We start from the raw sequence: 24448 nt of genomic DNA, 5'->3' as shown, positions 1-24448 counted from the left end.
GACAAGGTGATCTTTTCCAAACCACGACCCATTCAGGGGATTCTCCAGGCAGCACCTTTGAGGAGCACCTCTGTTTTGTACAGTGAGGCTAATTCTGTGTTTGGTCCACAGACATCTGATGTCCCATTATTCTTTATCCTGACCATCACTTTGACTCACTACTGGGCATCTCCTCCAAGACAGCTACCTGTGGGGCAATAACTCATCTCCATGAGAAAATATGAGACACCAAAAAGACCAAAGCAAAAACTAGTTAAGAAACTACAAATAATATGTAAAATTGATGGCCCTTGTTAGCTTTAACAAACTGATGGATTTCTTTCCCCATGAAACAATGAAAGTTAGTGTGGATTACCTAGTAAGTTTTGAAATAGAGATGACAGTCATTATTCCAGGATATCAGGTTAAAAACATTCTTAGGAAACATGCAACCTTGTTAATTATGTTTTTCTTCAAACTGGAGTGTATTACAGAATGAAGTTTACTGCCTGACACTAAATTTGTTACTGCTCTACTCTTCACAATCTCACATTTGTATTTTACCCATAATGTGCATTTATCTTCCTCAGGCTGATTGATTTTTGAGTGAGAAAGATACTTGCCTCAGTGGGCACAGTAGGTCACTCTCAGGCTTTATCATGATGTGCTCACCAGGCCCTCATGTGCTCACACATGAACTTCACACCCATCTTTCCTGGATGTACAAAACCACATCATCACTAGATTCTTAGCCATGAAAAGTTCTTGTGCCACCTTTGCTTATGAACTTGATGGAAGGGGCTGACTTTATGAATTGTTGTCTCTCCTCAGAGTTTCTGGTGATGCTGATGATGGCAATGATGATGATGACAATAAATGTGATGGTGATGATGGTGATGATAATGATGGTGGTGATGATAGTAGTGGTGGTGGTGGTGATTATGGTGGTGGTGATGATGATGACGGCAGTGGCAATAATGATGACAATGATTATGATGGTGAAAACAGCAATGGTTATGCCAATGATAGTGACATAATGTTGATGGGAATGATGTCATGAAGAGGATGATGACCATGTGAAAATGATGAATGTTAGCAGCTGACATGAATTAGATTATTTTATCTTTCCCATTGGGCAGAGTCCAGCCTAGATTCTGTTGCCCTCAGACTTGGTCATGTGATCTGTTTCACCAGTGAAAGAGAGTGGACAGTGGATTCTTTGGGAGGCATGATGAGATTCCACTTACACATTACGGTTTCTGTTGGAAACATGGCCTCAAATCTCAGCTCTTCAGAAACAGGTTTAGGTGGAGAAAGGGACTGTGAAATTGGGTGGTGTGTGCTGAGTTCCTGTGGCAGATGTTGATTCAGGATTTGTCTGAGCAAACATTTATTGAGCATCTCTGTTCTAGGCATTGGGGATAGAATGTAATTGGAGCTTATAATTTTGAGAGGGGAGAGAGAAAAAAATATAGAGTAGATCAGGAAAGGTAAAGGCAATGGGCACAATGTGGGGGTCACAGAGATTGTCTGTTGGAGACAGGGATGAGAGGGGGAACCTCCAGACTGTTGAAAAGCTCATGTCCAAGCAAAATCCAGAGGGAGTGAGTGGGTAGTCCATATGATAAGTGGGGACGGGAAAGTTCTAGAGAGAGAAGTGGAATGACAAGGGCCCTGGGGATAACATAGAAAGCTAATCAAGGGGGACAGTCCTGGATGAGGAGGCCAGGAACTCCAGGCAGGGGCTCCATGGGATTACCAGGTCCAGAGACCCTGCCACCCTGGACAGCACTTATCCATATTCAAGAGTCCAAGAAGATGATCAAAATGTCAATCCACAGGGAGCCCTTAAAATTCAGCTAATCCCACTCCACTGTGCATACATAAGTTGCCCCTAGTACCCCTGATTTGCTATGTCCTATTCTGTGGGTGCAGCCCCGTGTGTCCCTGCTGGGCACCTTCTCTCCCTTGAGGCTCTAACTGACATGTCCCAAATGTCCCTGTGGTGTGTCATGTCTTATCATCCAAGGACCCTGGAATCTTGCAAAATAACTGCCAGCATTCGAGCAGGCCTTTGTTACCCTGCTTAGCAGATCTCTTCCTTGTTCTGATTTTCAATTTTTCCTGTTCTTGAGTGGCATCAGATAACTCCATGGTTGCTCCATGTGTTTGCTCCTAAATTACATCTTCACTAAAGACAGAATACCATTAGTTCAAAAGCTCATGAATGCCAAATCCAAACTTATTTACCCCTAATTATTTTAAAAATATAGATGAAAGTAGAAAAATTCTCACCATTCACATCCCACCTGCTTTGGGCACCTAGCATCTAATGTCCAATTAAAAGAGGGTGTGGTTAAGAGACCCCAAGGTGATACCACCCTTCAGATTTTTATAACCCCTGCCATACTTCTAGCTATATTACCTGGGCAAATAATTTCCAGAGACACTTTCTCTGACTCTCTTTTTCCCCATGAGTTCACTTGAAATTCTCAACTTTTGGATGGTGGCTCTTTGTCATAATTCCCTGGACAGTTTCATGCTGTGAAGGGTGTTATTTTTTTCTTTTTCTTTTCTTTTCTTTTCTCTTCTTTCTTTCTTTCTTAACTAGGAATTGAACTCAAGGGCATGCTTAACCTTTAAGCCACATCCCCAGGTTTTTTTTTTTTTTTTTTACTTGTTTGTTTGTTTTTTTTAACATGGTCCCTCTAGGTTGCTTACAACTTTAAGTTGCTGAGTCTTGTTTCAAATATGTGATTCTCCTGCCTCATTCACCAAAGCTGCTACAATTACAGGCTTGAACCACCATACACAGTGAAACATAGATTTTTTTCCAATGAGACCCTCTCCCATAATTGTATTTTTATGCCTTATAAGCATCCAAAACCCCCAAATTTCTTACAATAGTCAATTTCAACTCCATCACACCAGAAGCAATCACTATTTTTATATTTTCTCAACTGATTATAGTCTGCATTAGAATTTTATATAAAACACAAGAGTTTATGTATTTTTATTTAAATAAACTTTAGTTATCTTGTTTTATTATTAATTCATAGTACATCTAACAGTAAGGCATTGAAGGACTTTACTAAATGCTATTCAATGCATAGGTAAATTGGCCAGAGTGTATTTAATTTTCTATTTGTAGACTCCAAACTACAAATATTATGTATTATGAATAAAATGTTACTAAATGCTACTTTTGTGATGTGTGTCTTCACTTCTCTTGGGTAAAACTTCAGAGTGGAGGTTTGGGGACTCACATTTGGTGTCTATGTTCAATTTCAGAAACAAAAATGGAAAATACAAGTTTGTTTTTCAAAATGTTGGGTCCATTATATATACTCAGAAATATCACAGAGGATTTCCAGTTCCTCTGCAATCTTGCCCACATGAGGGGCTATTAGCCTTTTGTATTTTAACCACTCTAATAAATATGTAACAATATGTCATTCAGATTTTAATTTACATTTATCTTAAGACTGGTTTCTTTTTTGTTCTTACTGATATTTTGTACATCTTCTTTTAAGAACCATTTTCTAATCTTTTGCACACCTCTAGGAAATGGGTTATGCCTCTTTATCATTGAGTTTTAAAAATGTTTTTATATATCATTTACCAGAACTTTGCAAAATATTTGTTTTGTAACATATTGTCTGTAGGTGAGTAAAACAAAGTATGACTGTGAGCTATATATTTCCAGTTCAAAATTCAAATTGTATCTTACTTTTTTGATAATTTTATTGTTTTACCATACAAAACTTCACTTATTTTAGGAAAACAAAAGCAATCACATGAACAAGCAGCTGTAGTCTTATAGAGGTCTGCCTTAAACATTTCACAAGTGCTTCATGCCAAACTCTGCTGGAATATCTAATTGAATCTCGACATTGACCATTTGAAGAAATCAAATTTAACATAATTTCCCTATCAAAGTAAATGTAAGCCTTAATGTTAAAACTAGATAGAAAATATACAACAAATGTTGGTAACATGAACTGTGCTAAAGAACTTTTAAAGAGAAAAAAAAAAAACAATTTTATATTTACTATTGTATTGGAAATTGTTTTCAATTATTAATCTTTTCACCTGGTGTGGTCACCATTGGTATGAATATTTCAATGACATAATATAAAAAAAATATTTAAAAGGCCTGGGATTTTAAACCAATCTTTTGACTCTGAACAGTATTAATCATGAACGCAGCCTAATTCCAGTATAAGATTGGGAGACATCTTGTCAAAAAGCTATAAAAAGTTTATTTTTATTTTCTGTAAGAAAACTAAAATTTCTCTTTGGCCTGACAATATTTTGATGTTTTAAACTTGTTTGGAATTTCTACCTGTGCTTTGAATTCACCTATGCCTAGCTATCCCTGACCGGATAACAACCCTCTCTAAAACCTTACTGGTGCCTCATAAATCCTGGCTCCCACTGACCTAATAACAACTCTCTCAAAATCTCAGTGGCAGCTCATAAATTCTAATGTCTGGAGTTGAATTTATTCCCTACCTTGAAATGTTGAGACATGTAGATCCTTAACCTGCTATCTGCCTTTGTTTTATGCTTGTCAAAATCTTGTTATCTGTATAGTACCAGAGACACCGACATTCTTTGTAACATTTTGTGCTGTAAAAACTTTTTCCTGAAGATCAGGGGGTGATCTCTAGCATGGAGTTTTGTAAGAGAGAGTTCTGTCCAGGTTTTGTGTACACAATACAATCTTGATTTAATTTGATTTCAAATCGGAGTTGGTAGTCTTTTCTTTGTGTTCTGTTTCAACATTAACCTTTTTTTAAACTTCACTGTAAATAAAACCAAAGAACAAAACAAAACTCCTGTAAATGAACCAGGTGCATAATAATAGCCATTCTTTACTGAAAGCACCATATTGATTATAGAAATGATATAAGCTTAAAAATTAAAAGATAGCTCAAATATCAAGGAAGTTTAGAAGTTAGAATTTTTTTTTTCTTTCAGAATATAGGTGGTAAAATAGGTAGATGGAACATGTGCTGGGAGAAATCAAAAGTCTTTGCAGAGGAGGCAGCAGAGAATTGAGTCTTTCTCAGGTCTATGTTTTGCACAGAAGAGAAAATGTGAAGCATAACTATATCAAGTAATGTGCAAAAAATCACAAAAATATTTATTATAAAAAATCATATCTACAGAAATGGTTCAAAAGAAGCAGTTTTTTGTCAGGAATAAACATTTGGACATGAATTTAAGTTTTGGTACTATTTTTAAGTAGTTTTACTCATAGAGAGTAATCTTTATACCTTTTCTCCATTTTACTGGTTGGAACTAATTACAATTTATATATCTGCTAAAAAAGGTACTGAACACAGAAAAATATTAGTTGCTCATGTTTAAATCACCTACATTATTTGATCCTTCCCTTTTTAAACCAAAAATATGCATAAAACCATCTCTTAATAAATATCTCTATCTCTGTATATTAGCAGCAACTCAGTCATAAAATATACTATGATAACTTGTCTCTTCATGTACTTATAGATTATGAATTTGCTGCTTAGCATTTAGATATAATTTTCTATGGTGTTCTCTACTTATTTATGTCTCTATGCCAAGTTTTATACCAAGCTCTTAGTATGTGCCTTAATTACTCTGTGTAGCAATGTAGGATCCATGTCTTATTTGTGATACTTTGTTCCCAGAACTGTGTCTAAAGGGAAATATGTACAAGAAGATTATCCAGGCAAAAAATATCTATCTAACATTATATTTTATTTTATACTTATTTATATATTTATGTATACATATTATTTTTATTATTTAAAAATACATTTTGTTCTGAAACTACAGTGATACTAGTGTATTTTAGCTTGAATTATTTGTGAGAAACAATCAAACTGAAAAAGACATTTCTATTTGTTGGCTGGTGTTTTTTTTTTCAACTGCAGGAGCCTAGTGAAGAATGGCAGATATAGATGTGTAACTCTCTAGTTTGAGGCAGACCCATCAAATTAGATGATGTTTTGCTTCTGCTTTCTATCTTGATCATTAGAAACATACCTTTATATTCACATGGAACATTTTTGGAATTCTGTTTTCTTAGTTCTTCTAAAAAATAAATAAAAGTGAAAAAGAATGCAGGAAAGATAAATAAATAATTTCAAACAATTCATTTTTAAAATATTTTTTCAAATTACCAAAAATTCTGAAAATTTAGAAAAGTTAAAAGCTTTAGAAATAGCCTAAGGCAATTTTCTCTTTTGCTCAGTAGACTATATCTCCAACTCATTCCTCTCTAGAATTGTACTGTGTGCAAATATGAAAAAAAAAATGTGCTAAGATGCCCCACATGGTTTATAAGTTTTAAAATCCTCACAGGGGATCAAATGTGCCATTTTCCTACTTTACAAATTACAAAATCTGAACTTTGTATACTTAACAAACATTTACAAAACTGTAATTCAAAATGACCTAAAGAATAAAAAAAAATGTAGAACTGACCCACTGAACATTAATCATAGGGACTTATAATATTGAAGCCATTATATTAAATGTCTTTTTATCATTGTCACAATTTTCCTTGTTTATATCATCAATATATTAATCAAAATTTTTACCCACTTAATAACAAATACCTTCATTTCTATTTTAATTGTTTTTTAAGAAAAAAATTAGTAGTAATTCATATTAATAATTTAGTGTTAAAACTTGTTAAAGTATGAAATATATACTTTAAAAGCTATGGCTATCACAAGTGAAAAATCCAGTCTAAATTCCTCTTAAGATTGGGAGCCATCTCATCACACAGCCATGAAAAGTTAATTTCTGCTTCATTATAAATTACTGTGATATCTAAACTTGCTTGAAATGCCTGCCAGTGCCTTGAATTCACCCATGCCTGGTTTTCCCTGATGAGATAACAACCCTCCCTGAAAATTTAGTGATGACTCATAAATTCTGGCTTTCCCTGACCAAATGACAACCCTCTCTGAAGCCTTAGTGGTGCCTCATAATTTCTGATGTTGTGATCTAATTTTACTCCCTAAGTGATGAACAATTTTAAACCATTAACCTTGTACCTGCCTTTGTATTATGCTTGTAAAAATCAGGGTTGTTTTCCCTGATAACAACCCTCCCTGAAACTTTAGTGATGACTCATAAAGGGCTATCTGGTCTCAGATTCAATATACATGATTTGAAGCCCCTTCCAGTCAAGAGCATTTTGTGGGAACTGTCCAATCCTGTGTGTCATCAGGGAGGAGGAGAGTGGGATTTTACTGTTACTTCTTATCTCCTAAGTCCTCCATTTTTGCCATTTGGCTGGCTTTTCCTGACCAATAATAACCCTCTCTGAAACCTTAGTTGTGTCTCATAAATTCTGATGTTGTGATCTAAACTTATTCCCTAAGTGCTGAACCATTTAGACAATTAACCTACTCTTTGCCTTTGTATTGTTTGTCAAAATCCTATAATCCTTTTAAGTTCTCAAGACACCCCCCTTTTGCAACTTTTTGTGGTATAAAACTGCAGTCCAAAAGAGCTGGAGTGCTGTCTTCTATTCCCATGGGTTTCAGGAGAAACTGTTATCCTCAAATTTGGGACCCCCAAAAGACCACCAGAGACCAAGATTTATGTAAGCGGCAAAGATGCATTTATTGTTGTTATGCTTGAATTCTGGACCCCTAAAAGACCACCAGAGACCAAGATCGATGTAAACAGCAAAGAGGTGTTTATTGCAAGCTAGCTCGGTCCTCCGTGTGTGCACACACAACAACTGGTGACGCTGAGAGGCCCTGAGCCCAGGGTTTGCAGCAGTTTTATAGTCTTTGGAGAAGGCAGGGACTTCACATACATCATAGCATCTCTAAGCAAATCATCACACACTGCAGGAAAATCAAATAACAACTCTAAAACATGATTAGCACATTCATTGGCGGGAACAATTTGGGTAAGTGTGATTGGTCAGTACAAAAGGGGTATTCATTTGAACTGATTGGCTTAAGGCAAGAGGGGAGTATGTGCTGAACTACATGGTTTCTCAACACCATAAACTACTGGGAGGGTCATCTGGCATCCCAGGTATTTCCCTGTCTCATGTTGATTGGTGGCTGTTAGGGGGTTTCTATGGATCACCACCTAGCCTGAGTCAGGGAAAGCTGGTGCAGCAGATCTCTCCTGTTATTTGTAGATAAACCATTTAGCAGGGTGGGAATGTGCCTAGGAGTGCTCTGTGGGTCTTTCCAAGGACAAAGGTCATGTCCCTTCCTTGGACAGGCTTTGCTCTGAGATAGAGGCTGGTTTTTCATTGTGAGCTAGCTCAGTCCTCCACGTACACATCAACTGGTGATGCTGAGAGGCCCTGAGCACAGGGTTTGAAGTATTTTTATACACTCTCTGGGGAAGCCAGGGACCCCACATACATCATAGCATCTCTTAGCAAATCATCACACACCGTGGGAAAATCATAAAATGAGTCTAAAACATGATTAGCACATTTACTGGCGGGAACAAGTTGGGTAAGGGTGATTGGTTAGTAGAAGAGGGGGATTCATTTGAACTGATTGTTTAGGCCATGAGGGATGTACCTGCTGAACTATGTGGTCTTCTAACATGTTTCCAACCACCTTAAACTACTGGGAGGGTCATCTGGCATCCCAGGTACTTTCCATATCTCATGCTGATTGGTGGTTGCTAGGGGGTTGCTATGGGTCCTCAGCTAGCCTGACTGAGTCAAGGACACCTGGCTCAGCAGATCTCTCCTGTTATTTGTAGATAAACAACTCAGCAGGGTGGGTATATGCCTAGGAGTGTTCTGTGGGTCTTTCCAAGGACAAGGGTCATGCCCCCTTCCTTGGACAGGCTTTTCTCTGAGATAGAGGCTGGTTTCTCACCTTGTATCTTATGTTTTTTATGTATTTTTCTAGCTGTAGCTGGAAACAATACTTTTATTTCACTTATTTATTTTTATGTGGTGCTGAGGATTGAACCCAGGGTCTTGCACATGCGAGGTGAGTGCTCTACCCCTGAGCCAAAATCCCAGCATCTTATGTGTTGTTTTTATTGGGCATTTTTACTTTAGAGGGTTTCTTTCCAGTTCAAAGTTCAATCTGTCACCTAAAAAGAACAGAGATCAAAAGAATTTAAATAAAATTTGATAGTGATTGTCATTGTTTTATATTAATTCCTGAATAATATACAAGCATATATAATTCATAAACTGAAATAAATTTATATGTAAGTTTAAATTAAAATAATCTGTTGGTTGAGCTAGGATCTCACTTCTGGAAAAAAACAAACAAACAAACAAAAAAAAAAAACAAACAAAAAAAAAAAACAACAACAACTTGCCTTAAAATAACAGCAGCCTGAGGCTCTGGGTTATATTTCCAAGATTAAAAAAAAAAAAAAAAGCAGGGCTCAACAACCTGAGATTCTAACCCTTATTCATGTCTAGATTGGATAATATTCCCTGTCACTCAAAAAAAGGGCTCACTGGTCTCAGATTCAATGTGCATGATCTGAAGCCCCTTCTAATCAAGAGCATTTTGTGGGAATTGTCCAATCCTGTGCGTTATCAGGGAGGAGGAGGGTGGGCTTTCACTGTTACTTCTTTTCTTCTAAGTCCTCTTTTTTTTCCCATTTGGCTGGAATTTAATCTCATACTTCAGAGTTGCAGGTTGCTCTGCTGTGCAGAAACTGAGGATCCCAAGCAGGCTCAACTCCGGAGAACCAAGAAATGGTGAGTGTGCATTGGCCTAGTGAGGGAGGCTGGGGGAGAAAGACTATTTATTGGAACCACAAGACTGGCTGTGGTGAAAACAGGTGCTAGCAGATTGGGACTCTGGGCAGTCTCTGCAGGCTTAAGTCCTCCACTGGGCCACTATGTCCTCAGCCCTACTGGCCAACCAGGTGGGGAATATGTCAGTGGAAGAGACTCTTTGCTGTCTTCCTTATGCTTAAAGGGCATCCTCAGTATCTGCCTAAAATACTATGTGTCAGGTGTGTTCCTGCAGCCCAGTGTCTTACCAGATGCTGGAGATTGACAGGTGGAATAATTATCAAAATCAAATCTCCACAGGCCATTTTCTTGAAGGAAAGGACCTGTTGTTTGGGGGCACCTAATTTCCTCTTGAGCCAGCTAATTTTTATTTTGACTTTCTTTTATTTTTACATTTATTATTATTATTATTATTATTATTATTATTATTATTATTATTATTTAGGTAGTTAGTGTTATTAGGTAAATCAGGTCTCATATCAAGTAAAATGAAGAATGAACATTATATTAGAATGGAGTTCAGGAAAAGGGGAATTGAAAATGTCCCCAAGGCCCAGAGCCTGTCCCAAGGAAATGTTAATGAAGCAGCTCCCAGCAAACAGGGAGATGATAATCCAAAAGCCTTTCCTGCCCAGATTACTGTTTCAGCCCACCTGTCCCCCAGCCTTTGGGCCTTCTCATGTACATTCCATCACTGCAAGATAACAGATCAAAGGACAGAAATGTGGGAAAGATGAAGGAAGAACTTAGTTATAAAACAGATAAGATCTTGCCCTTCCATGGATTCCTCCTCTAGTCTTTTCTACTATCCTTTAATAAAGCTTCAATGTTCCACTCTAAACTTGCCTTGGCATGCTTTTCTGATATTATACTTCAGCATTGCAGAGGCAAGGACTTGTCACCGGTAAACAGCCCTAATAGTAGGTTTAAATTTATTTTGAGAAAGGTCATAGCTAAATTGCTGAGATTATTTTTGTTATGGTTGATTTATCTAGACTTTGCTATCACAATAAAGCATACAGGTTTTACATACAAATGTATTCATATGGGGATTTTATTTATATTGTGATACTTTGATGATTATTGTAATATTATGATTTCTCAATATATATGAATAGTAGGCCATGATAAGTTCTTTTATTTATTTATTTATTTATTTTTTTGCTCTTATAATTGAAAAGGTTTTTGGCTAAAGTTACATATAATTTTGTAGATTAATTTTTAAAATTTGTGATTTGGTTACTTATTTCATTTAAAGTAAGTCTTTTTGATTTTTTTATTATTTCATTATTGTTGTATTTAATAGTCAGGACTATTTTGACATAATCATAACACATGAAATATAATTTGCTACCCATCAGTATCCAGTAGTTCCCCTTTCCCTATTCTTCTACTTTCTTCTATTGTATAATTATTTATAGTTTTTTAAAAATTATTACATTATAGAATACACATAAAAGTAGACTTCACTGTGATATATTTATATTTGTACATAGCAATTTTGGTGAGATGCATTGGGGATTAATTTGGGGGAAAATGATCACCTTTATAATGATGAGTTTTATCATCTATACATGGGATGAATAATTCAGTCTTTGATGTGCTTCTCATAATTTTTATTTTCTTATAAGTTCTACATATTTTGTTTCTAAAAATTTACATATGTAAAATACCACTTTCATAAGGCACCTATGTAAAATTTATACATAGTGTTTTATGCTCTTTTTTAAACTGGATATGTTATGAAATGTGACAGGCCTAGTGACCATTTTTCCTACAAATTATTATTCACCTCTTCCAAGATGTGTATTGTATTGAGCCATGCCCTTGGACTTAAAGTGTTTGGATGAGTACCATTGCATAATTTTATGTTATCATGGTTACATATGCTCTAATTTCACTTAGTCTCTATGATGGGAAGTATCATGTATAATCAATAGCAAAATATTTTCCACAAATAGATACTAATTTAAACTCCTTTTGAGTTAATTATTATTCATTTGTTCTAAAGTTTATCAATATTATTAATTTTTTCCCAAATTGGGTTTTTATTTTGCATTTCTTTAATTTCTAAAAATTTTGAATTTTTAAATCTAATAAACATAACTCATGTATAAATTTGCAGTTCAAATTTTTGGCCTTTATATTTTATATGATTTCTGGCTTAAAAGATGAGAAAATGGATCCAAAAATGCAGCTAGAGTTTGATTTCAACAAAAAGAAAAAAGTTTAAATTATTTTTTAAAATTGCCTTTTTTATCCTCATCATTTATTATAGGTCTCTTTTGTGATTGTAAGTGTAGGTTATTTAAAGTGGATTCTAGGGCTTATCTTTGGAAGTTACTACAGGAAAAATAAATAAGAAATATCTCAACACTATGGCTGCAGGAAAGTGAGTAAATGTCCCCAAAATCATATGGTAATTAAATTGTTAAATGACATATTTACTAAACATCCACTCCTTAAAGAATTTTTTTCATAAATATTTTTGGCAGTGAATCATGAATTCTATTATTTGGATTTTGGTGTTTAATATAAATTCATATGGAATAAAATTTGGCCAATCCTAGAAATATTCATACATAATTTGTTGTTTACTTAATGACATGCTGAGGAGATAGCAACTAATGAGCATATTTATTTTTAGAAATAGTTACTTTTTTGCTTTTCAGTTTCTAATAAGCCTTTTAGATTTATTGCCTTACTGAGTCTCTCAGGGCCACTGATTTTTTTTTTTTTTTTTTTTTTTCATTTTGTAATCTCCAGGCATTTACGCTTCTAAGAAATCTGTCTTGGGAGCTCTGTTTCTGAAGAGTTTCTTAACATGAAAAAAAAGTATTTGTGTTGCCCCTGAAATGTAATGTCAATGCACTCTCTTCAAAATGGAAAGAAAATAATATTTCCCCAGACTGACATCCCTGTGTCAGGAGCTAACAATACATTGATGGTCTTTGAAGAAATTTCATACAGTTCTGTCTCTGGGTAGTGTGATGTGGGCTGCTGAATTGCCATTTAATATACAAATACCCATGGTTTTTTATCTGTACTGTGGGAATAATTTTAGAGGATACAGATGAATAATGCTCTTCATTGAGGCTATGAATACCTGTATGTTCTGTAGTGCACAGCTGACAAAGCCCCTGGAAAACACTGTGCAAATACTAATTGGTTAATGATTATCTGCCACTCACATAAAATTTATTTCAAAAGCTTGTAATAACCTTTTCACTTTAGGCATCCATGTCATCCACATTCCCTAGTATAAAAGTATGAATCTTTCTTTTCTGAATTCCAGGGTCCTTTTCTCTTGTGCTTCAAAGTGGTGCAAATAATTATGGGTTTTTTTGTCTTTCTTTTACACTGTATTTCTAATAAAAATGTTCTCTGCTCCATGTCTCTATTTCCCATGTCCAGCTATGTTTAGAAAATGACATAGAAAATTGTATTTGATAATTTATAAAGGAGAGTTGAAAATACTTCTGGTTCATGTCTTCCTTCCTTAGAAACTGAATAAGAAGTATGCTTGGTCCTGAAAAGGGAGCAGCATAACCTATAAGATATATAGAAAAAAATGTTGATTGATTGTATATTCTCTTCTAAGAATTGTCTGTTCAGATCCTTGGCCCATTTGTTGAATGGGTTGTTGTTGTTGTTGTTGTTATTATTTGCTTAGATTATTGAGTTCTTTGTGTACCCTAGAGATTAGTACTCTATCTGATGTGTGAGGGGTAAAAAATTCCTCCTAGGATGTAGGCTCTCTCTTCACCTCACAGATTGTTTCTTTTGCTGAGAATAAACTTTTAGTTTGATTTCATCTCATTTATTGATTATTTGTTTTAATTCTTGTGCTATAGGTGTCTTGTAAAGGAAATTGGGGCCTAATCCTACATAATGAAGATTAGAGCCTGCATTTTATTCTATTAGATGCAAAATCTCTGGTTTAATTCCTTGGTTCTTGATACACTTTGAGTTGAGTTTTGTGCATGGTGAGAGATAGGGTTTGTTGAAGAGGCTATATTTTCTCCAGTGCATGTTTTTGGCACCTTTGTCTAATATATGATAATTGTAATTTTTTGGGTTAGTCTCTGTGTCCTCTATTCTGTACAATTTGTCTATCAGTCTTTTTTGTTGCCAATGCCATGCTGTTTTTGTTACCATTGCTCTGTAGTATAGTTTAAGGTCTGGTATAGTGATGCCACCTGCTTCACTCTTCCTGCTAAGGATTGCCTTAGCTATTCAGGGTCTCTTATTTTTCCAGATAAATTTCGTGGTTGCTTTTCTATTTCTATGGGGAATGCCATTGGGATTTTCATCAGAATTGCAGTAAATTTGTATAGTGCTTTTGATAGCATGGTCATTTTGATAATATTAATTCTGCCTATTCATGAGCAAGGTAGATCTTTCCATCTTCTAAGGTATTTTCTGATTTTTTTCTTTAAGGTTCTGTAGTTTTTTCTTATATAGATCTTTCACCTCTTTCATTAAGTTGATTCACAAGTATCTTATTTTTTTTGAAGTTATTGTAAATGGAGTAGTTTTCTTCACCACCATATGTACTCTATCTTTTGTATGTAAATTTTTAAGCTTTGTATTTTTTATATATTTCAGTATTATTTATTAATAACTTATATTCAGCATTTAATGTGTCAATATGTTGTTATGTTTTATGAGTCTAGGGATAAAATAGCATTTTATTATCACACTGTTTTCCCAATATCCTAGCATCTTTCTTTGGAATGAATGCCATTTTTCCTCTTCCCTGCACTGCAATCTTCATTATGTATCACTGCCTAAATAACAAGAGGCTTATAAAGAGTTTTGTTTTTGTTGTTGTTTCCTGTAATTCCACCATTTATTTTATTATGAGGTTTACCCTGATTGATTTAACTTCATAGCATCAATCATGTGGCATCATGATATTTTCATCAGCAGTAGACTTTATGTACAACAGTGGATATAGCAAATATCTTAGCCATGAACTAGTCTATACCATCTAGATTCTTGTCATTATACTCAGAGAAATGAAAAATTGCAGAATATTCTTAGGATAAAATTTCCATCAGAGTGTATTTCCATCAAGTGAGAAATCATTATATATGCATATATTTGCAATTATATACTATATAATTAAAATAATTATTATTTGTTGAATTTTCAAATTTGCTACTGCTTTTTTAATTGTATCTGCTTTCTTTATTTGTACTGTAAATTGAACCCAGGGGTGCTTATCCATGAAGCCACATCCTCAGTCCTTTCTGTATTTTATTTTATCAGTCTTGCTGAGTTGCCAAGTGCCTCATTAAGTTGCTCAATACAATATATATATAACACAATATTATATATAATATTGTCTTCAAATTTATGATCCTTTTTCCTCATCCTCCTCAGTCACTGGAACTACAGTTGTCCATCACTAGACCTTGCTCATTTGCTTTTTAAAAGCACCAACATTGATATTGGTAACTCTTTCTGTGTTATGTTCATCTTTAATATCTTCTAATTTTTCTCATTTGCTTAAGATTTTCTTTACTTTTAGTTTATAAAATTTACTTTTCATTGGGATTGAGGATTTGATAATAAATTCTTAGTCACTTTATGGCTTACTAATTAATTTCTGTATGTTTTATTTTCAACCTCAGGTTTAGTTGAATTTTAATTTTTGCAGCTGTATAGAGGTCTAAGTGAAACATAATAACCTCTATGGATATTGTTTAAAGAAATGGAAAGACAATTTAACCCAGGTTTTTTACTGTACTGTATATACCCGAAGGACATAAAATCAGAATGCTACATTGACTCAGCCACATTAATGTTTATAGCAGTACAATTCACAATAGCTAAGCTATAAAACCAAACATTCAATGAGGAATGGGTCCATTCAATGATGACAAGATAAAAAATTGTTGCTTATGTACACAATAAATTATTAATCTGCCATAAAGAAGAATAACTTTATGATATTTGCCAATAAATGAATGGATCTGGAGATGTTATGCTTAGTAAAACAAACCATTTCTTTAAAACTGAATTTTTTTTTTCTTTCTGATATGTGAAATCTAAAGTTCATAAAGTGGGGAAGGGTAAGAAAACAAGAACAGTAGATTGCACAGTGGTAAATAAATAAATAAATAAAAAGGAAGGAGATAGAAATATTAAAGATATATATAAATCCTACCATCATAGTCACCAACAAGAACAGGATTCTAATTAGGATAAGATATATCCCGTGCTTATTAATACCATAAAAATTGATTCTACTCTCAGGTAGAACTAGAAAGAATCAAAAAAAATATATATTTTTTGAAAAGATATATCTATATTCTATTATAAACATCTTACAATATATGCATCAATCTAATTATGCATATATTATTTTGTATGTTAAAATTATAAAACGGAAAATGCAAACAGGATTGTTTTTGTTATTTTTTATATTAATAACATACATAAATACCATAAAATGTTTGAACTTAAATTCACTATTAAATATTTCCATTAAGTGGTCTGTCTACTTTGTTACATTTCAAAATTTTTCTTATACCATTGGTATTGGGATTACTAGAGATCTCACTACATATTCAGAAAATCCAGCTCTATCAGAGAAATAACAAATAAGATTCTACACTTTAGTAAATTTCTGATTAGTGATTGTACAATTAAAATTTGAGGATTCCCTTTTTTAATTACAATAATTTTTTCATCTGAACAATATACATAATTTAGATCATGATATAAAAAATCAAAAAATGTATATTTTTGTGGTAATGCCTGAGATTTATATTGTGTTTAACAAATGTGGAAAATATATATATATATATAAACTTAAATCACTTTTTCTGCAGAAGTAGATAATAGTATCATTTTGTTCCAAAACACCACCTACATGATAGTCTACTAATTCTCATTTTAACTTCAATTACCTTAAAGACTGTACAAATGTTCATGTTGTCAATGTGTTATTTACTTATCTATTCTTTTTACAGTTACTGTTATCATTCAGGGATATAGCCATTGATTTTACTGAAGAGGAATGGGAATGCCTTCAACCTGCTCAGAAAAACTTATATAAAGATGTGATGTTAGAGAACTATAGAAACTTTGCCTTCCTTGGTAAGTTTAATTTCCCTTTAAAATTTTTAATTAATAGTTATTATTTGATGTACTTCTGTTGTATCTTCTGGGAACTTCTCTGTAAGAATGAGTTTCAGATTTGTGTTTCAAAGAAAAAGGGCATTTTTAATACAGATAATTTACTCTTTAATATATATTATGTTACTCTTTAATCTCTCTCTTTCTTGGTATGTTATACATTCTCCACTTTAGATAAGTAGTTCCTAGCATACTTTAATGATGTAAACTCTTGTAGCCTACACAGAGCAGGGGACACAGCGAGATGTTCAAATGGAGAAAACCAATATAAAAAATGTTGGTAGAGTAGTTATTTAGCAGAAAAAAACATTTCAGAAGCTTAGGTTTATTTCTTTTGATTTTAATCATTGAACACATACTGCCCTACATTTATCACATTTTCAAATTCTTTGTGATCCTCCATTTTCTTCTTTAGTGATATCCCAGTTTATTCAGATTAACTATCAAAACTTACGTTTTATTGTTAGGGCCAGCATGATGTGTTACAAATCTTCTTGTGAGGAAACCTGTAAAGAAGCAAAGAGAAGAGAGAGACTCAATCTCAGTGAAAAGTTAAAAAAACTGACCACTCCTCTTCATGGCTGTACATAGTATACCCCAAAATTACATAGCTTCTGTTGCAATGACTACATTCTAACCTAGTATTATTTTAACACCAAGTGTTAGCTAACCAAGATAACGTACAGTTAATACAAACATAGAGTCTTTTCTCCCAAAGGACATTACCACAGAAACTAGATAGTGCACCTGTAGAGTTGTCTTAATAGCTTCAGAGAGAAACTGCTGGGAATTTCAATTGTGGGACTCAGGGTGCCAGTTTCCATCACCCCCACACTTTCTATTTCCAAGGTCAGAATACCTAAAGCCCCCCCCCCCACTCTTTTTTAAGGCCTTTTGAAAAAATAATATTACTTATCTCATTAATGCTGGTGGGGGCAAAAAATAGGACAGCCATAGACAACAGCAAGTACCAACATCAGTAAACATCCACCTATGAATATTTTTTGATGCAGATGAAATTGAGTAAACATGACGTTAGCCAATCCAACAAGTCAATCATCAATCATCTTGTTGTACCTTTTTAATCATATCTTTAAGGTAATCTAACTCTTTTGAAATCAAATTACTATTATCACTTAAATTGAAGGAACACATGTAATTAAACTTATGATATCCATTATGATATAACAATACCAGATAATCAATTGCAATCATGAATTTTAAGTATGGCTTCACAATGTTGTTTTTGTTCTTCATTAAGCATATTAACAGCCATGGAGGCATGACTAATACTTTTTATGATAGCATAGGTGAGTTTCATAGTAGTTTTGTAAGCCCATAGAGCTAGTCAGGGAAACCCACTAAGGAAAATGTCAGAGCATCAAATTCTGCCTTAGAAAGAAGGTTCACTGAATTATCACAGTTTTTATCAAGAGGAATAGACCTTTTATGAATAATTGTGCAGGATTGTGACCTATTAAATACTATGTGGATGGTAAGGACACAGTTATTCTGCTAACACAACAATGAATACCATGAGATATTTTTTCAGGTATATAACAATTTCATCCAAGTGAGTCAAGATATTGTAATGGGTTGTAGAAGTCCAGGATCTGACAGTACTGAATTTCCCACAAGTGGTGTACAAAAACAGAGCAAAGCATTAACAGTTTTGTGTGAGTTTAGCAACCAAAGAAGTAACTAAGTTATCCATAGTACATTCTACCATATTTGAGCCAACTCCTTTGGAGCTGAGGTTGTTAATGGTTTTATATTCCCCCAAGTATTTGGAATTATAGTATCTTGGCTTCCTCTTTTAATGTTTCTCCTCTTTTGAGGAGAATGATTATTCTCTTGTTTGGAGGGACTCTTCTCTTCCAGGGTTAAATGAATCTTACTAATCAGCTTGTCAAGTACCTGATGTACATTTATAATTGCTATATTTCATGCATCAAAAAGAATATGTTTGCATAATTTTAACAGTCTATGCTTTTCCCCACATGATCAAAGGCATAGTACCTTGCCATGCTGATAAGCTGGAATCTTATATATACAGATAGATAGATAGATAGATAGATAATGGATGTTTGAAAATAAAATGCCTATTCAATGCAGATGACCAATTTTGAGTATTAATTTTATGTTGTATATTGAGCACATTAAGTGTAAATAAAACATTATTTAATGTATATTTTAATATGAGAGAGGCTAGATCTTTTGTTTGTTTCTGTTTGAAAAGGCAAGGATCGGGATATAATTTATTCATTCAACAAAAGCTTGTCCAAAACGATTATGAGAAACTTCATAATTTAAAACTATATCTCATTCATTAAAAATTGTGCAAAAGGATGAGATATAAAGGCAGAGGCATTATCCATCTTTAAACAAATAGGCCCTCTAGGAGCAGATCATGCTTGGTTTCTTTTAATGCTCTCTGCTGGTACTGACTTAGAAGTTTCTTTGTTTAGATTTAATTCTGTTAGTAAATTTTTATTGGGTTTTGTAATAATGCATTAATAATCATAAATATTTTGAAGTGAATAACTCATTATACTTCTGCTTTGTAAGCTTTTTTTCTATATTTCTTATTTTTTCTATTGTGATTAATGATTTAATTTCTAGATCATTGCTTTTCATTGTGGCATGATTGGATTTTTTACAAATATATATATATATATATATATATATATATATATATATATATATATATATATATATATATATATATTATATCCCCTCAAGTGTAATGTGTGTGTGTGTGTGTGTGTATCCCACTTATTTTTATATATCCTATAGGTTTTTAATTTTTACAGTATTTTACAAGTTGCTTAGACTAGTCTTAAACTTGGTCCTGCATGATAAGCCTCTCCCATATTGGTAGAATTTCAGATTTGCACACTTAGGAATGCCCCTCTCATTTTTTTCCTTAAAGAATTATTCACATACACAATTTGTGCTTATTTATATTTATATTTTTGTCTCAATTTCACTCTCTAAACTTTCTTTAAATCGTTATTTAGTGTTCTTTGAGTAATTCATAATTGCCAGTATCCTAAATTTCAGTTTTTAGTGGTTTTTTTTTTTTTCTTGTCTCTTGGATTAAGCCATGCTTCTCTTTGTTTATATTTGCTGTATTACTTTTTTTTTTATTAAAGGAGCCAACAGTAGATTATATAGTTCATTTTTGGAAAAAAAGTATAAAAAAAAAAACTCTTAAATAAATAAAAATAGGCAAGAACAGTGCTGCATCCTTGTAATATTTGCTAATTGGGAGGCCATGAAAAAGTACTTCAAGATTGAGGGAAGTCATAGAAATTTAGAAACAGCATGAGTCAAAAAATTTTAAAAAGACTTGTTTTGTAGTTCAGTGATATAACATTTGGGGGGGGGGGGTTAATCTCAAGCACCACACATGAAAAATTAAAAGTTGGATGACCTAAAGTTCCAGAAATGCCAGTGCTAAATATGTATCCATGAATAATTAAATCAGAAAACTGAAGAGATACCTCTGCTTTTGTATTTAGTGCACACATTGTTCTCAGTATGCAGTACTTTGCATTAAGAGAAATGTGGCATGCAGAGATTAATTTCAGGAACATTTGATTCATATGTGGAATCAGAAATTTAGTGGGTAAAATCTTGCTCACCAGGTACTGTGTTTTGTGTAGGGTTGATATTATACTCAAAGTCACATATTTTTATTTTATTGAGCATAAAAGGGTCAAGAGTTTTGTTTTACCACATGGTGAGTGTATTATATTCTTCATAAATACTAATAGAAGAAATACAATACCTTGTAAGAACAAAACTGATAATTATCTAAAATAATAATTGTGTTAATTCATTCTTTTTTTGTGTTAATTCATTCTATTTAGTCATTTTACCTTGTATATATAGTATAAAATACCATGATATATTTAGGAAATAAACAAAGGTGTATTTGTCAATGAAAGAAATCATCATATCTCACAAATTTAAAAATATAAAAATCAATTTATTATACTTGATTGTTATGCATTGTCTTCATCCAAGTATTATGGCCATAGACTATCCAAGGTTTTTATAGTCATTTAAAATGTTTTAATGGAAAATTTTTTACACATCTATGTGTATATTTCTTAGTAATTTTTTGTTCATTTTTCTTTTTAATAGTCCATAGCCTCTTTAATCTTGTTGAATATTTGTGGTATTATCACTCAAAATATAATAGTTATTTTCATGTCTGTATGTCATGGTAGACCAAAGCCAGTTTTTAGACACTCTTTGAAAAAGCCACAAATGTTTGTATGTTTTACATTTCTCTTGTTCTACTGAGAGTGAAGGTAGCTGATAGATATTTCCTAAATACACAATGCTATCTTATAGAGAACAAATGGCTGTGGATGATAAAAGTAACATACTTACCTTCTCTTTATTATATAACTCTTCTTAATAATGTATTCCTCTTGGATGCTGTGGTCTCTACAAAAATTTGAGTAATATTCTCAAGGTATTTTTGTTTGTGCATTTTTATTGAACTGATATATATTTTGATTTATGATGACTTGGACTTACTAATCTGCTACACTCCTTATGTATTTATTCTACCTTAATTTCATGTTATGTATGCAAAATATATTTATCCCTGTCTAGTAGTTATTGTTTATTTTTTTAAATTTTTGTTTATTTCAGCCATGACTCCACATGATACCCAAGAATATTCACCAGAGAAGGGCATAAAACATATATTTCACAAATTGATAAATGGGAAATATAGAAGTTGTGATCTTGACTATTTACAACAAAAGAAAATATGGAAAACCACAAGTGAGAGTGAACACCAGAAATCATATAAAAAATCAGGCCTTGTTCACCACCAGAGAATTTATACTGGAGAGAAGCCCTACAAATATAAAAAATGTGGCAAAGCTTTTAGTAAAATAAATGATCTTATTAACCACAGAGTAACCCACACTGGACAGATGCCCTACCAATGGGCAGAATGTGATAAAGTTTATAAAGGAAAATCAATCTTTGTTAAGCAAAGCAGAATTCTCACTGAAGAGAAGCCCTACAAATGTGAAGAATATGGTAAAGTTTTTAGTCAAAAATTAAACATTATTTACCAAAGAAGAATTCACACTGGAGAAAAGCTCTACAAATGTAGAGAATGTGGCAAAGCTTTTAGTCAAAAAACAGACCTTATTCACCACAGCAGAACTCACACTGGAGAGAAGCCCTACAAATGTAAAGAATGTGGCAAAGATTTCAGTCATATATCACTCCTTATTCGCCACAGCAGAACTCACAGTGGAGAGAAGCCCTACAAATGTAAAGAATGTAGCAATGCTTTTAGTCAAAAATCAGACCTTGTTCACCACAGCAGAACTCACACTGGAGAGAAGCCCTACAAATGTAAAGAATGTGGCAAAGCTTTCAGTAGAAAAGTAGGACTTACTTACCACAGGAGAACTCACACTGGAGAGAAGCCCTACAAATGTAAAGATTGTGGCAAAGCTTTCAGTAGAAAAGAAGGACTTACTTACCACAGGAGAACTCACACTGGAGAGAAGCCCTACATATGTAAAGAATGTGGCAAAGCTTTCAGTAAAAAATCAGACCTTATTTGCCACAGCAGAACTCACACTGGAGAGAAGCCCTACAAATGTAAAGAATGTGGCAAAGCTTTCACTCGAAAATTACAACTTATTCGCCACAGCAGAACTCACACTGAAGAGAAGCCCTACAAATGTAAAGAATGTGGCAAAGCTTTCAGTCGAAAATCACACCTTATTTGCCACAGTAGAACTCACACTGGAGAGAAACCCTACAAATGTAAAGAATGTGGCAAAGCTTTTAGTCAAAAAACAGACCTTATTCACCACAGCAGAACTCACACTGGAGAGAAGCCCTACAAATGTAAAGAATGTGGCAAAGATTTTAGTCATATATCACTCCTTATTCGACACAGCAGAACTCACACTGGAGAGAAGCCCTACAAATGTAAAGAATGTGGCAAAGCTTTCAGTAGAAAAGTAGGACTTACTTACCACAGCAGAACTCACACTGGAGAGAAGCCCTACAAATGTAAAGATTGTGGCAAAGCTTTCAGTAGAAAAGAAGGACTTACTTACCACAGGAGAACTCACACTGGAGAGAAGCCGTACAAATGTAAAGAATGTGGCAAAGCTTTCAGTAAAAAATCAGACCTTATTTGCCACAGCAGAACTCACACTGGAGAGAAGCCCTACAAATGTAAAGAATGTGGCAAAGCTTTCAGTAAAAAATCAGACCTTATTTGCCACAGCAGAACTCACACTGGAGAGAAGCCCTACAAATGTAAAGAATGTGGCAAAGCTTTCACTCAAAAATTACAACTTATTCGCCACAGCAGAACTCACACTGAAGAGAAGCCCTACAAATGTAAAGAATGTGGCAAAGCTTTCAGTCACAAAATAGACCTTATTCACCACAGCAGAACTCACACTGGAGAGAAGCCCTACAAATGTAAAGAATGTGGCAAAGCTTTCAGTCAAAAATCACACCTTATTTGCCACAGTAGAACTCACACTGGAGAGAAGCCCTACAAATGTAAAGAATGTGGCAAAGCTTTCAGTCGAAAATCACACCTTATTTGCCACAGTAGAACTCACACTGGAGAGAAACCCTACAAATGTAAAGAATGTGGCAAAGCTTTCAGTCAAAAATCAAACCTTATTCGCCACAGAAGAATTCACACTGGAGAGAAGCCGTACCAATGCAAAGAATGTGGCAAAGCTTTCAGTCGAAAATCACACCTTATTTGCCACAGAGAATTCACACTCGAGAGAAGCCCTACAAATGTAAGGAATGTGGCAAAGCTTTTAGAATAAAACAGGCATTATTCACCATAGAAGAACTCACTCTGGAGAATAGTCCTAAAAATGTGAATAAAGTGGCAAAACTTTTAATAAAAAATAAAACTTTATTCACCACAGCAGAAGACACAATGGTGAATATGAAAAGTAAATAAAGTGATAATACTTTTAAAGAAAAACTAAACCTCATTAACAACAGAATTTATACAGGAAAGAACCCCTATGAATGAAAACAATGTATCAAAGCTTTTAATAAGAAATCATTTCTTTTTCACCACTAGGCTATTTATTCTGAAAAGAAGACATATAAATATAGAGAATGTAGAAATATTTTAAATTATATGTTGTACATTACTAGAAATCAGATAAAATATGCTGGAGTGAAGCTTTATAAATGAGACCATTGAACCATTCCTCTAAGAAAGGGTAAAAATTTAATCGCCACCACAATAATCTTAGCAGAGAGAAAGTTTTGAAATGTGAAAATTGACAATGTGACAATGCCTCCAAAATGTATTCACCAATACTCAGCACCTGTGGATACATACTGGTAAGAGAGAAAACAAATGGGGGATAAAACATTTCATTGCCACATGTTTCTTAAACACTACTGATTGGTGTAGAATTCACTGTCCCCAGAAACTCTAAAATGTTAAATAATATTTCCAAAACTTAATCAAATTTTAAATTCATTGAACATCTGAAAACTCATACCAGTAGTGAACAT

At 33.7% G+C, this 24448-nt stretch overlaps 1 protein-coding gene across 1 annotated transcript in view; it reads left to right on the top strand.

The window, feature by feature from the left end:
* LOC139704189 (zinc finger protein 420-like) overlaps positions 1-23779 on the top strand; it is a 28575-nt gene extending 4796 nt beyond the window's left edge. Inside the window, 5 exon segments of the mRNA XM_071607246.1 lie at positions 811-1007; positions 7533-7669; positions 21745-23671; positions 23674-23745; positions 23748-23779. Coding sequence (XP_071463347.1) covers positions 811-1007; positions 7533-7669; positions 21745-23671; positions 23674-23745; positions 23748-23779 — 2365 coding nt within the window.
* The last annotated feature ends 669 nt before the right edge of the window (positions 23780-24448 follow it).

The sequence above is a fragment of the Marmota flaviventris genome, unplaced genomic scaffold (genome assembly GCF_047511675.1).
Source record: "Marmota flaviventris isolate mMarFla1 unplaced genomic scaffold, mMarFla1.hap1 Scaffold_44, whole genome shotgun sequence".
Classification (NCBI taxonomy): domain Eukaryota; kingdom Metazoa; phylum Chordata; class Mammalia; order Rodentia; family Sciuridae; genus Marmota; species Marmota flaviventris.
The sequence above is the reverse complement of the archived record's forward strand: the minus strand, read 5'-3'. Positions and strand labels throughout refer to the sequence as shown.